Source organism: Eleutherodactylus coqui, chromosome 5, assembly GCF_035609145.1.
Source record: "Eleutherodactylus coqui strain aEleCoq1 chromosome 5, aEleCoq1.hap1, whole genome shotgun sequence".
Taxonomy (NCBI): Eukaryota; Metazoa; Chordata; class Amphibia; order Anura; family Eleutherodactylidae; genus Eleutherodactylus; species Eleutherodactylus coqui.
This window is the reverse complement of record NC_089841.1, coordinates 14031129-14045833: the sequence shown is the minus strand read 5'-3', so window position 1 is coordinate 14045833 and position 14705 is coordinate 14031129. Positions and strand designations below refer to the sequence as shown.

Genomic DNA, 14705 nt, shown 5'->3' with positions numbered 1-14705 from the left:
GGGTGCCAGGAAGCCACCGGCGGTACATAAATATATCCCATTGCAGTGCCCAGCACAGCTGATGTAACGTCAGCTTTAATGCAGGTGGGCAAAAAATTAATTGGATTAAACTGTAGGCGAGGGCCCCCAAAAATTGGTGTGCCAACAGTACTAATGTACGTCAGAAAAATTGCCCATGCCCAACCAAGAGGGCAGGTGAAACCCATTAATCGCTTTGGTTAATGTGGCTTAATTTGTAACTAGGCCTGGAGGCAGCCCAGTTAAAATAAAAATTGGTTCAGGTGCAAGTTTCAACGCTTTAATGAGCATTGAAACGTATAAAAATTGTTTAGAAAAATTATATGACTGAGCCTTGTGGGCCTAAGTAAAATTGCCCGTTCGGCGTGATTACGTCAGGTTTCAGGAGGAGGAGCAGGAGGAGGAGGAGGAATATTATACACAGATTGATGAAGCAGAAATGTCCCCATTTTGGATGGTGAGAGAGAACGATGCTTCCATCCGCGGGTGCAGCCTACATATTGTTTAGGTATCGCTGCTGTCCGCTGGTGGAGAAGAGAAGTCTGGGGAAATCCAGGCTTTGTTTATCTTGATGAGTGTAAGCCTGTCGGCACTGTCGGTTGACAGGCGGGTACGCTTATCCGTGATGATTCCCCCAGCTGCACTAAACACCCTCTCTGACAAGACGCTAGCCGCAGGACAAGCAAGCACCTCCAGGGTATACAGCGCGAGTTCAGGCCACGTGTCCAGCTTCGACACCCAGTAGTTGTAGGGGGCAGAGGCGTCACGGAGGACGGTCGTGCGATCGGCTATGTACTCCCTCACCATCCTTTTACAGTGCTCCCGCCAACTCAGCCTTGACTGGGGAGCGGTGACACAGTCTTGCTGGGGAGCCATAAAGCTGTCAAAGGCCTTAGAGAGTGTTCCCCTGCCTGTGCTGTACATGCTGCCTGATCTCCGCGCCTCCCCTGCTACCTGGCCCTCGGAACTGCGCCTTCTGCCACTAGCGATGTCGGATGGGAATTTTACCATCAGCTTGTCTGCCAGGGTCTTGTGGTATATCATCACTCTCGAACCCCTTTCCTCTTTGGGTATGAGAGTGGAAAGGTTCTCCTATACCGTGGGTCGAGCAGTGTGTACACCCAGTAATCCGTAGTAGCCAGAATGCGTGTAACGCGAGGGTCACGAGAAAGGCATCCTAACATGAAGTCAGCCATGTGTGCCAGGGTACCTGTACGCAACACATGGCTGTCCTCACTAGGAAGATCACTTTCAGCATCCTCCTCCTCCTCAGGCCATACACGCTGAAAGGATGACAGGCAAGCTGCATGGGTACCCTCAGCAGTGGGCCAAGCTGTCTCTTCCCCCTCCTCCTCATCCTCCTCATGCTCCTCCTCCTCCTCCTCAACGCGCTGAAATATAGACAGGAGGGTGCTCTGACTATCCAGCGACATATTGTCTTCCCCCGCCTCTGTTTCCGAGCGCAAAGCGTCTGCCTTTATGCTTTGTAGGGAACTTCTCAAGAGGCATAGCAGAGGAATGGTGACGCTAATGATTGCAGCATCGCCGCTCACCATCTGCGTAGACTCCTCAACGTTTCCAAGGACCTGGCAGATGTCTGCCAACCAGGCCCACACTTCTGTAAAGAATTGAGGAGGCTGACTCCCACTGCGCCGCCCATGTTGGAGTTGGTATTCCACTATAGCTCTACGCTGCTCATAGAGCCTGGCCAACATGTGGAGCGTAGAGTTCCACCGTGTGGGCACGTCGCACAGCAGTCGGTGCACTGGCAGATGAAACCGATGTTGCAGGGTGCGCAGGGTGGCAGCGTCCGTGTGGGACTTGCGGAAATGTGCGCAGAGCCGGCGCACCTTTCCGAGCAGGTCTGACAAGCGTGGGTAGCTTTTCAGAAAGCGCTGAACCACCAAATTAAAGACGTGGGCCAGGCATGGTGTTCTAGATCATATTTTCTCCAGCAGGCTTCGGGGTATTTCTGTAGCTTCCAAATTGTATAGTGCGCACACATCATCGACCAGATCAGACACAAATGCTGGTCTAAACCGGGAGAGTCTCTACCTAAATGTGTAGAGTCTCAGGCTTTTATTATAACACATGATAACCGCCCTTTAATGGGCGTGCAACAGATTACATCAGTAACATATAAGATTCTCATTTGTCGGATCATATAGAACCCCCGCCTCCCTCTCCCCACACCTCTCTCAAGTCCAATGTAGCTTGGACTTTGTCCTAGCTGAAGGAATTTCTGTGTTCGTGACAAGTCATTGTTTGAGAGGTCTCTGTGTTATTTAAGAAGTTTCTGTGTGGGAGCAGGGCTGGGGGAACATCCAAGATGAACACAAGCAATAACATATAACACTGTGATTTAATTCTTTCCTTATGCAGCAGAGTTCCACATTAGGCTGAAGTCATTACAATAGCATAATACATTTTGTTTATACAAATCAATAGACATTTTACACTGACTAATCATCATGTCTATCACAATGGCACGTGCGTGAGGCTGCCGAGCTGCAGAGCCGCCACCAGGTTACGGGCCGTTGTAACACACGACCATGCCCGGTTGGAGGCTCAGCGGCACAAGCCAGCGGTCGGTCTGCTCTATCAGACCCTGCAGCAGTTCGTGGGCCGTGTGCCTCTTCTCTCCTAAGCTGAGTAGTTTCAGCACGGCCTGCTGACGCTTGACCACCGTTGTGCTGCCGTGCCGCGCGACACCGACTGCTGGCGACGTGCTGCTGCTGACACATCTTGATTGCGAGACAGAGGTTGCGGAGGAGGAGGAGGAGGGTGGTTTAGTGGAGGAAGCATACACCGCCGCAGATACCACCACCGAGCTGGGGCCCGCAATTCGGGGGGTGGGTAGGACGTGAGCGGTCCCAGGCTCTGACTCTGTCCCAGCCTCCACTAAATTCACCCAATGTGCCATCAGGGAGATATAGTGGCCCTGCCCGCCTGTGCTTGTCCACGTGTCCGTTGTTAAGTGGACCTTGGCAGTAACCGCGTTGGTGAGGGTGCGTACAATGTTGCGGGAGACGTGGTCGTGCAGGGCTGGGACGGCACATCGGGAAAAGTAGTGGCGACTGGGAACTGAGTAGCGCGGGGCCGCCGCCGCCATCATACCTTTGAAAGCCTCCGTTTCCACAACCCTATACGGCAGCATCTCCAGGCTGATAAATTTGGCTATGTGCACGTTTAACGCTTGAGCGTGCGGGTGCGTGGCGGCGTACTTGCGCTTGCGCTCCAAGACTTGCGCTAGCGTCGGCTGGACGGTGCGCTGAGAGACATTGGTGGATGGGGCCGAGGACAGCGGAGGTGAGGGTGTGGGTGCAGGCCAGGAGACGGTAGTGCCTGTGTCCTGAGAGGGGGGTTGGATCTCAGTGGCAGGTTGGGGCACAGGGGGAGAGGCAGCGGTGCAAACTGGAGGCGGTGAGCGGCCTTCGTCCCACCTTGTGGGGTGCTTGGCCATCATACGTCTGCGCATGCTGGTGGTGGTGAGGCTGGTGGTGGTGGCTCCCCGGCTGATCTTAGCACAGCAAAGGTTGCACACCACTGTTCGTCGGTCGTCTGCACTCTCAGTGAAAAACTGCCAGACCTTTGAGCACCTCGGCCTCTGCAGGGTGGCATGGCGCGAGGGGGCGCTTTGGGAAACAGTTGGTGGATTATTCGGTCTGGCCCTGCCTCTACCCCTGGCCACCGCACTGCCTCTTCCAACCTACCCTGCTGCTGTACTTGCCTCCCCCTCTGAAGACCTGTCCTCAGTAGGCTTAGCAAACCAGGTGGGGTCAGTCACCTCATCGTCCTGCTGCTCTTCCTCCGAATCCTCTGTGCGCTCCTCCCTCGGACTTACTCCAATTACTACTACCTGAGTGATAGACAACTGTGTCTCATCGTCATCGTCCTCCTCACCCACTGAAAGCTCTTGAGACAGTTGCCGAAGTCCCCAGCCTCATGCCCCGGGAACTTTCCAAAGGTTGGGCATCAGTCACGACAAACTCCTCCAGTGGGGCCCGAGAACAGTTCCTGTAAGTCTGCCTGCTCTTCAGAATGTGTCATTTTCATGGAGTGAGGAGGCTGGGAGGAAGGAGGAGCAGCAGCCAGAGGATTCAGAGTTGCAGCAGTGGACGGCGCAGAACTCTGGGTGGTCGATAGATTGCTGGATACACTTTCTGCCATCCACGACAGGACCTGCTCACACTGCTCATTTTCTAATAAAGGTCTACCGCGTGGACCCATTAATTGTGAGATGAATGTGGGGATGCCAGAAACGTGCCTCTCTCCTAATCCCGCAGCAGTCGGCTGCGATACACCAGGATCAGGAGCTTGGCCTGTGCCCGCACCCTGACTTGGGCCTCCGTGTCCTCGCCCGCGTCCACGTTCTCTAGGCCTACCCCGACCCCTCAGCATGCTGTATTACCAGTAGTGCAGAAACAGAACGCTGTAATTAAATGTGCCGCTTATTGGCCTGTGGTTGGAGGCTGACTTCGCTTACAGAACGCACAGCAGAGGCAGGAAAGAATTTTGCGCAAGCCTGCTGTAACACTTAGCTGGCCGCGTATGAATTAGGACAACTACCCCCAGCAGAGACGCAGTACAGTCAGGACGGTCACAGGCAGCCCAAATAGATTTTTTTTCCCAAATTTTTTTGGAAAAGCCCACTGCCTATATAGACTGTATATGTCTTTCACTGTCCCTGCCTCACCACCACTACTGGCCCTGGACTATGTAAAATTACTGCAGACTGTTTCACTCTGGACAGGATGACAGCGGTGATGTAAGAGGCAACGCAGAGCCAGGAAAAAATTTTGCGCAAGCCTGCTGTAACACTTAGCTGGCTGCATATTAATTAGGACTACTACCCCCAGCAGAGACGCAGTACACTCAGGACGGTCACAGGCAGCCCAAATAGATTTTTTTTCCCAAATTTTTTGGGAAAAGCCCACTGCCTATATAGACTGGATATGTCTTTCACTGTCCCTGCCTCACCACCACTACTGGCCCTGGACTATGTAAAATTACTGCAGGACGCAATGCTCTGGACGCAATGCTCTGCACGGCCGATATACAAAAAAAATTAAAAATGTGCAACACTGCTAAAAGCAGCCTCAACAGTACTGCACACGGTCAGATGTGGCCCTAAGAAGGACCGTTGGGGTTCTTGAAGCCTAAAATAACTCCTAACGCTCTCCCTATAGCAGCTCCGGCACCAGCAGCACTGTCCCTGATCTCTGTCAGAATGCATCTGTGGCGAGCCGCGGGAGGGGCCGATTTATATACTCGGGTGACACCTGATCTCGCCAGCCACTCACTGCAGGGGGGTGGTATAGGGCTTGAACGACGCAGGGGGAAGTTGTAATGCCTTCCCTGTCTTTCTATTGGCCAGAAAAGCGCGGTAACGTCTCAGAGATGAAAGTGAAAGTAACTCGAACATCGCGTGGTGCTCGCCTCTAGTAACGAGCATCTCGAACACGCTAATACTCGAACGAGCATCAAGCTCGGACGAGTACGCTCGCTCATCTCTAAACAATACCCAACGTGTTTGTTTGTCATCTACATTTTTTTAAAGAAAGAAGGGAAACTGCACCAATAATTCTTACTTTATCACTAGTTTTAGGGGATTTTTTTTCTTTTTTTTATGTACCTGTAGTTGAACCTATGATCGCTTTGATTATCACTGAAAGGACCACTAACACAAATATAACTTTTATTTATTCAGATTAAAAATGGCGCATCCACGTATAGATTAAGAACACGGTTGAGGTAATATATTAGATAGTCATGGATGATATATTTCTATGTTACACTCAACTTATTATAAATAATTGATATCTGTTAATCTTTTTTAATATTATAGCACCACTCTATCTACAGGCCACAACTAACAAGCAAACTACCGTGTTTCCCCGAAAATAAGACAGTGTCTTATATTAATTTTTGTTCAAAAAAGGTTTAACTTTTTTACATGTATAGCTGCCTGGACACTATTTAAATTGACTTTTTAAATTAACTGTTGGCAGGGCTTAATTTTGGAGTAGGGCTTATATTTCAAGCATCCTCAAAAAGCCTAAAAAATAATTTTGCATCCTCAAAAATTCTGGAAAATCATGCTATGTCTTATTTTCAGGGAAACGGTAGTGACAGGGTATTTTTCAGTCTCTGATTTTATAGTGACTGAGGCACATAATGTAATCTGCCACAAACTAGCTTGTATCACCTGACATGGAGAAATTATTATCATCCGTCTCAATGACTCTAGGATAATGTAAAGACAGAGGATAAGGGATCCTTTAGACAATTTATTAACAAGTTGTGATCAATGTGACCGCAATAATATGCTCAGATTACTAAGGGGTTAATTTTCCCTGTGACAGATGTAGTTGCACTTTATATGTTCAGATAACTTAAGGAATAAATTCTCCACAAATAGCATTTTGACTTAATTTTTTAGGGTGTATTTTACGATTTGTGCCATTCAAGATCAATCATGTATTCAGTTAATTCTACAGGTTGTTATGATACCAAATATGTGTTTTTGTTTTTTTAATTATTATTTTTTTATATATAAAAAGGAGAAAGTGTGCAAAAAGTTTTTTTGTGTATTTTCTTTACACTTTATTTAATTGTTTTTAAAAATTTTTATGTCCATGTAGGGGACTTGAACCATAACAACTATGACTCCTATGATAATACATTGCACTACTTTTGAACTGCAACGCAATATTGATCACAATAACGATCACAGGCCATAGCAGTCCTGGACACCAGTGTATGGCATCTATCTGCCATGCAACCTATCTGTGATTACATCACGTAGTACTGATGACATCACAGAGGGAGCTAACTACCACCCTGCTGGGATGTAAACCTATGTTCTGTTGCGTTAAGGGGTTAAACTGACTAACACTGGTTAAGGCAAAATTAACAGTGGCTTTATCCCCCTCACTGGTCCTGAAGCTGAATAGAAAAAATGGCAGCCCAGCAATACACTCCAAAAGCCTCTCTATGCCAGTTAGTTAGAGGCCAACAGTCACTGGGCACAAGGAAGGGGCAAGCCCAGACAATGGCAGAAGCACCCCCTAAGTGTCAACTGAAAAAGAAGGACTCAAAAGAAAACTACCACTTGCATTGAGACTAAGGAGTCCAATAAGGGGAGGTCGGATCCATGAGGGGAGGTGAAAATACTCACCTAAGTCCTCTCCGATGTCCCGGGACCCGAAGTCCCCGTCTGAGCATGTGCGCCCGATGTCAATCATCGGGCGCGTGCACAGAGGGGCTCGAGCCCCGGGAAATTTAAAATCCCTCTGCTCCTGGCTGCCATGTGTAGCCAGGAGCAGAGAGATTATACCGAGGACATGATCACTGTTATCCAATGGATAGCAGTGATCATGTAAAGTAAAAAAAAAGTGTAAAAAGTGAAAAAAAAAGTGTAAAGAGTAAAAAAAAAAGTTTAAAAAAAGAAAAAAAAAGTTAAAAACACTTACATCTCATCTCCCCTCACGGATCATATCCGTGAGGGAGGATGAAACGACGTACCTAACGCCCCCGGATTTATCCGCGGACCTTACCCCAGCTTCTGCGCACGCGCTCGTCGCCACAATGGCAGGCGCAGCGCAAAGGCTATGGATTGCCAGGATAATTTAAAATCTCCCTGCTCCTGGCTACAAAACTTAGCCGAGGGCCAGGAGATTTCAGGGGGGGGGGGGGCCGCGGTGAGCGGTTTCTGATCACGTGTTCGCCATTATCCAATGGATAATAGTGATCACGTAAAAGTAAAAAAAAGGAGAAGGTTCATCTCCCCTCACCGATGCGATCGGTGAGAGGAGATGAAACTTTTTACCGGAGGCCTCCGTATTTGCACCCCGACGCAATCTTCCTCCATGAACTTTCCCGGATTCTGCGCATGCAACCGCCGGCAAAATGCCGCACACATGCGCAGGAGGCGGGGAGCCCAGGAAATTTAAAATCTCCTTACTCCCAGCGACCAACGGTCGCCGAGAGCCTGGAGCAGTGACGGGTGGCCTCGTTGAGCGGTCCCCGGTCACGTGATAAAAAAGTAGCAATCTAACAGGTCGGTCTCACATGACCGGATAGGAATTACGGATTCCGCATGTGTCTGATCTGCGGTAATACGCAGATCAATCGCATTGGATTACACAATTCCGCTCACATTAGTGGGTTGGAATTGTGTAATCCACTCGCAGAAAAGAGAACGCAGCAGGTTCTATTTTACCTCGGATATCCGCAACGTAGAGCCCATTGTGCTCCATGGTCGCGGATATACCCGCAGCCCATACGCAACTACATTGTGTACGGGCTAAGCGACGGTGCGGGAAATACAAACAAAAAAAAGTGTACTGCGAATGACCGTGTGAGTAGGCAGTTATGCGCAGTACATTACGTGGCCGTATGCAGAATCACAGCCGGGCTCACAGCTGGGATCCTCTGCAGGCCTCCGCAAGCGGATTCCACCTACGGCTGCGTGAACCCGGCGCTATTCAGACCGCTACCTGTAATACGCAATTTACAAGAAGCCCCGGGAACGCTCGCCTTCCTGCAATTCCAGGAGCACCTTGTTGAGCGTCTTCTGTGCGAGACCGCCGCACCTCATCAAGCTTACGGAGACTCACAGAGCGTCACTTTTTACACCCCATCCCTGCTGCTGAGGTCACGAAATACCCCCAAAAAGCATGAGAGGAGGGGGGATACCGGTTTTATTGCCCCATGTACCCATCCCAACCAGCCTCCGTAATTACGCCTTTCTTCGGAAATACTACACAGTTCACATTATTACTTTTATCTAAGATTTGGGGAACGCCGAAAAGGGCGCGGAGGGGGAAGGGGGGGTTGAGGTGTCAATGTTTATTCCGTACAAATGAGCAATGGGGCCTGGAATTTATTCTGTTGTGCCCTGCAATCCAACGGGTGTTCCCTGCATTACAGGCCTTGCCATGGGTCCTTTAAGTAGATGAGGGCCACAAGGGGTACGTTTTTGAACACGGGACAAACGGGGGTATCCATTTTGGGGTGAACGTCTTCATTCCTATGTACACTGTACAAAAAAAACAGTTTTTAAATTGACCAAATTGACCAAAAAATGAAAATGGTAATTTTTTCCTTCTGCTTTGCTTAGATTTATTCAAATACTGTGGGGTCAAAATACGCAGTACACCCCTAGATGAATTTGTTAAGGGGTCTAGTTTTTAAAATGGGGTCATTTGTGGGGTTCTTTATCGTTTTGGACGCTCAATGGCTCTACAAGTGGGCAATGGGGCCTGGAATTTATTCCGTTGTACCCTGAAATCCAACGGGTGTTCCTTCCATTATAGGCCTAGCCATGTGTCCTTTAAGTAGATTAGGGCCACAACGGGTATGTTTCTGAACACGGGACAAACAGGGGTATCCATTTTGGGGTGAAAGTCTTCATTCCTATGTGTGCTGTACAAAAAAAACAGTTTTTTAAATTGATACAACTGCCAAAAAAATGAAAATTGTAATTTTTTTCCTACTGCTTTGCTTAGATTTATTCAAAAATTGTAGGGTAAAAATACACAGTACACCCCTAGATGAACACGTTAAGGGGTCTAGTTTGTTGTGGTTCTCTGTCGTTTTGGCCGCTCAAGGGCTCTGGGGTCTAAATCACAAGTGGGCAATGGGGCCTAAATCACCTTCATGCTAAATTTCTGTTCTGAAAGCCATCGACTACTCCTTTCATTTTGGGCCCTGTTGTGCATCCAGACATTAGATTAGGGCCACAATGGGTATGTCTCTGAACATGGGAGAAACAGGGGTATCCATTTTGGGGTGCAAGTCTACATTCATGTGTGTGCTGTACAAAAAAAACCAGTTTTTAAAACGACAGAATTGCCAAAAAAAACGAAAATCAAATTTTTTTCCTTTTGCTTTGCTTGAATTCATTCAAAAACTGTGGGGTCAAAATGGGCAGTACACCCCTAGATAAATTCGCTAAGGGGTCTAGTTTTCAAAATGGGGTCACTTGTGGGGGTTCTCTTTGGTTTTGGCTGCTCAATGGCTCTACAAACGTGCTATGGGGCCTAAAACGCCTTCAAGCAAAATTTATGTGCTGAAAGACACCGACTGCTCCTTACATTTTGGGCCCCGTTGTGCAGCCACACATAAGATTAGGGCCACAATGGGTATGTCTCTGAACACGGGAGAAACAGGGGGATCCATTTTGGCGTGTAAATCCTCATTTTCATGGGCACTATAGGAAAAAAATATGTCTTTAAAATGACATATTTGCAAAAATATGAAATTTAATTTTTTCTCCTCTAAATTGAATTAATTCCTGAAAAAAACTGGTGGGGTCAAAATCCTCCTGACCCCCTCAGTGGATACATTAAGGGGTGTAGTTTTTAAAATGGGGTCATTTGTGGGGGTATCTATTATTCTGACACTAATGAGCCTTTGCAAACTTGGCTTGGTGCAGGAAAACAAAGTGTTCCTCAAAATGCTGAAAAGTAATGTTAAATTTGTACGCCCTATAAATGGTTAAAAAAAACTAAAGTTTTTCAAGTGTGCATTCAGAATAAAGTAAACAGATGGAAATACATATCTTATCAAAAATTTGTACAGTATGTTTGGACATATTTGAGATATTACAGTTGAAAATGTGAAAAAAAAAGACAATTTTTTCAAAATTTTCCCAATATTGGTACTTTTAATAAATATACACAAATTATATCAGTCTTATTACAACCAAAATGAAGTACAACAGGTGGCAAAAAAAACAAGGTTAGAATCACTTGGATATGCAAAGCCTTTACGGAGTTATGATATGTTAAGTGACACATGTCAGATTTCCCAAATTTGGCTCCGTCACTAAGGCGCAAACAGGCTTCGTCACTAAGGGGTTAAAGCTGAACACCCGCTTGCAGCGTTACTCCGAGGACGCGGCTGCGGAGGAGCACTAACTGCAATTTCAGACAACAGAAGTAATCTTCAGAACAACAGCAAGGCGGAGTCCTGCACACACTGATCACCCCAGGTCATGTGATCACTGACTCCTCCCACACATGTGACCGATCACATGATAGTGACCTCATCACAGGTCCTGCAAGCAGACGGCTGCTGCCTGGCTCTGCAGGTGGAGGTATGTGTGTCCCTCATGTCAGGCCACTGGGAGTGGGGGGGGGATTATTAACCATTTTGTTACCTGAGGCTTTGGACATTTTACACCCCTGGTAACTAGGAAAATTAAAGCTTTTGACTTCTACAAATAATATCAAAATCACAAAATAAAAAATGCCCCCCCCCCCACCTCGCCCCCCCAGACCATCTGCCTGCACCCAGCACATAGTCAGCACTAAAGACATGTAATCCTGCCTCGAACTGTACTGATTACTCATTAACCCCTTATAGCCTGGTGTTCACGCTCTACATTCTCCATGCACAGACAGCTGTTTCGGGGTGATTGCCCCCCATCATGTCCAGCAGGTTTCTGGCATCTTCCATTTGCATATTTCCAAGAGGAGCATGGATGGCCTTATAAGTCCCCTTACACACCTTCTAGGTGCTCTCCCTAAGGAGAAAGAATACCCTTCTTGACCGTTGTGTGCTCAAAAACACAAATTGAGGTAATTGCATTAAAAATATATACTGCACATTGCGAAGAGTCAGTAGACGACCGAAGTGTTTGTGTCATGAATTGTATGCTGTGTATATAACTATAACTTAACATCCTCATCATCCTCTTCACCTTTCTTCTCTTCCTCTTTTACTTCCTCTTCATCCTTTCTCTGCTTGCTCTTCCTTTTCTTCTCCTTCTCTTCATTCTCCTCCTCTTCCTTTCCATCCCCTTATTCTTCCTCCTCTCTTTGTTCCTAATCATCCTCTTCCTCATCCTCCTCGTTCTCTTCTTCCTCCTCTTTTTCTTCATGTTTATAATCATTCACTTTTTCCTCCTCTATCTTTTATTCCTCGTCTTCCTTTTCCTACTTATCTTCTTCGTCTTTGTCCTCTTTTCCCTCTTCCTCTTCCCCCTCTACCTCCTCTTTCTCATCTTCATCCTTTTCCTCTTTCACCTCCTCTTCCTCATCTTTATCTTCATCCTTTTATTCCTCTTCCTCCTCTTCCTCTTTATCCATGGTCTTCTTTTCCTCTTTAACCAATTCCTCATCTTCCTCTATCTCTTCCTCTCTTCCTTTTTTTCCTCTTTCTCCTCTTCCTTCCATTACTGTGTATTTTGTGTGGTTTTAAATCGTCTTACCATTCATGTCCCCACAATAAAGGACCTTCCTTTATCCCCACTTTTTTCTCTTCCTCTTCTTAGAATTCATATTTCCCTTCTTCCTCCTCATCCTTTTCTTCTCCTTACTAATCTTCCACCTCTTTTCTTTATTTTCCTCCTATTCCTCTTCCTCCACTTCTACTTTCTCCCCTTTCTCCTTTTCCAACTCTTACTTTTATAATCCTTCCTTCTCTTGCTCTTCATCGGCTTCCTATTTCTTATTTTATTTCATATTGTGTGATTTTAAATTGTCTTATTCAGTTCCCTGGATTTCAATTTTCCCCTCTTTCATTTCTTCCTTTTCTGCTTTCTCCTGTTCATCTTGATCCTCTTCATATCTCTGCCCTTTTTCCTGTTCTTCCTTCTCCTCTCACCTCTTACTCTTCCTGCTCCTCTTCAAGCTTCTCCTTCTCCTCTCACCTCTTACTCTTCTTGCTCCTCTTCCAGCTTCTCCTCCTCCTCTTCATCTTTCTCCTCTTCCTCCATTTCCTTCTCTTCATTTTCCTCATCTTTGTCCTCCACTTTTTGTTTATCCTTTTCCTCCTTTTTCACTTTACCCTCTTCCTCTTCTTTCACTTCCACTTCCTCCTACTCCTCCTCCTCCACTGAGTTATCCACTGAGTTCTCTTATTCCTCTTATTTATTTTCCTCCTCTTCCAGTTCATTCACTTCCTATGCCTCTCCATCCTCCTCCTCTTCCTGTTCATTCACTTCCTATTCCTCTCCTCCTCCTCTTCCTTTTGCTCATCTGCCTTTCTTTCTTCATCCTCTTATTCTTCATGTTCTTCCTTTAATATCTCTCCCTCCTCTTTCTCGTCTTCATTGATTTCCTTTTCCTTTTTGATATTTTGTGTGGTTTTAAATTGTCATTTCATTTATACAATTTAGGATCCTCATTTTCCTCTTCCTTCTCTTTTTTTGTTCCCTCTTCTTTTCCTCATTTTCATCTTCCTCATCTTCTTATTTATCCCCTTGCTTCTCTTCATATTCTTTGTTCTTCTATTCCTCTACCTCCTCCTCTTACTCTACTTTCGCTTTCCTTCCTCCTTTTTGTCTTCCTCTGTTTCTTCTTCATACTCTTCCTCTTTCATCTTCCTTATAGCTCTTCCTACTTCCTCTTCCTCTATTCTTTTTTTCCTGTATTTGGTGTAGTTTAAAATTCTCCTTAATTCCTGTATCTACAATTTAGGATACTCATTTTCCTCTTGATCCTCTTCATTTTCTTCTACTTCCTCTTCCTCCTAACTTCAATTTCCTCTTCATATTTCTCGTTTTCCTCTTCCTATTCTTTCTCCTTTTCTAGCTCCTCCTCTTCTTCCTCTTTTTCTTCCTTGCTTTTACTCCATATTCTTCCTCCCCTTCCATTTCACCACTTTCCTCTTCTTTCTCCTCCTTCCCATTCTTCCACTTCCTCCTCTTCTTTTTCCGTCTTGTTCTCTTCATCTACTTCCTATTCCTTTTTTCCTCTTTCTTTTCTTCCTCTTCATATTCTTCCTCCTACTTCTTTTATGCTTCTGCATCTTTTTTCCTCATTCTCTCCAGTCAGGTCTCTACAATATAGAATCTTCCTTTTTCTTTTCCCCTTTTTCCTCTTCCTCTTCTTCTTTCTTCTCCTGTAACTCTTTGTCCTCTTCAATTTCTTCCCATTCCTCCCTTTTTCCATTCCTTCTTTTACTTGCCATTTTGTGTGGTTTTAAATTGTCTTTTCATTCAGGTCCCTACAATTCAGGATCCTCTGTTGTTCTAGACTATATGAGATAATTTTCCTGATTGAATCGTGAAAGATGGAGAAGGACAGAAACAAGATGGCGGAAAGTGTATTAAATTTCACTTTAGAGATACTCTTCCAGCTTACTGGAGAGGTGAGAGATTCTGATGATGTCACATTACATCATTCTTATCTATGGTAATAACAGATGATGTCCCTGGAGAGGTGAGAGATTAAATGGTGTCACATTACAAAATTCTTATCTATGGTAACAACAGATTATATGACTGGAGAAGGGTGAGATTCTGATGATGTCACATTACATCATGCTTATCTATGGTAATAATAGATGATATCACTGGAGAGGGGAGAGATTCTGATGATGTCAAATTACATAATTCTTATCTATGGTAGTAACAGATGATGTCACTGGAGAGTCGAGAGATTCTGATGATGTCACATTACATCATTCTTATCTATGGTAAAAATAGATGATATCACTGAAGAGCTGAGAGATTCTGATGATGTCACATTACATCATTCTTATCTATGGTAATAACAGATGATATCACTGGAGTGGAGAGAGATTCTGATGATTTCACATTACATCATTCTTATCTATGGTAATAAGAGATGATATCACTGGAGAGGGGAGAGATTCTGATGATGTCACATTACATCATTCTTATCTATGGTAATAATAGATGATATCACTGGAGAGGGGAGAGATTTTGATGA

The 14705-nt window shown here is 45.7% G+C and overlaps 1 protein-coding gene across 4 annotated transcripts in view; it reads left to right on the top strand.

Moving 5' to 3' along the window:
- Nucleotides 1–14705, top strand: part of LOC136629015 (oocyte zinc finger protein XlCOF22-like) — a 49723-nt gene that overhangs the window by 27147 nt on the left and 7871 nt on the right. Inside the window, exons 1-2 of one of the 4 annotated variants that reach the window (XM_066605125.1) lie at nt 11076–11122; nt 13974–14121. The exons of 1 other annotated variant lie outside the window; for it this stretch is intronic. In XM_066605125.1, coding sequence (XP_066461222.1) covers nt 14044–14121 — 78 coding nt within the window. In that variant the 5' untranslated portion in view covers nt 11076–11122; nt 13974–14043. Of the gene's footprint in view, nt 1–11075; nt 11123–11177; nt 11607–13688; nt 14122–14705 lie in introns of those variants that run through there. 2 more of the 4 variants (XM_066605126.1, XM_066605127.1) reach the window with 2 other exon arrangements.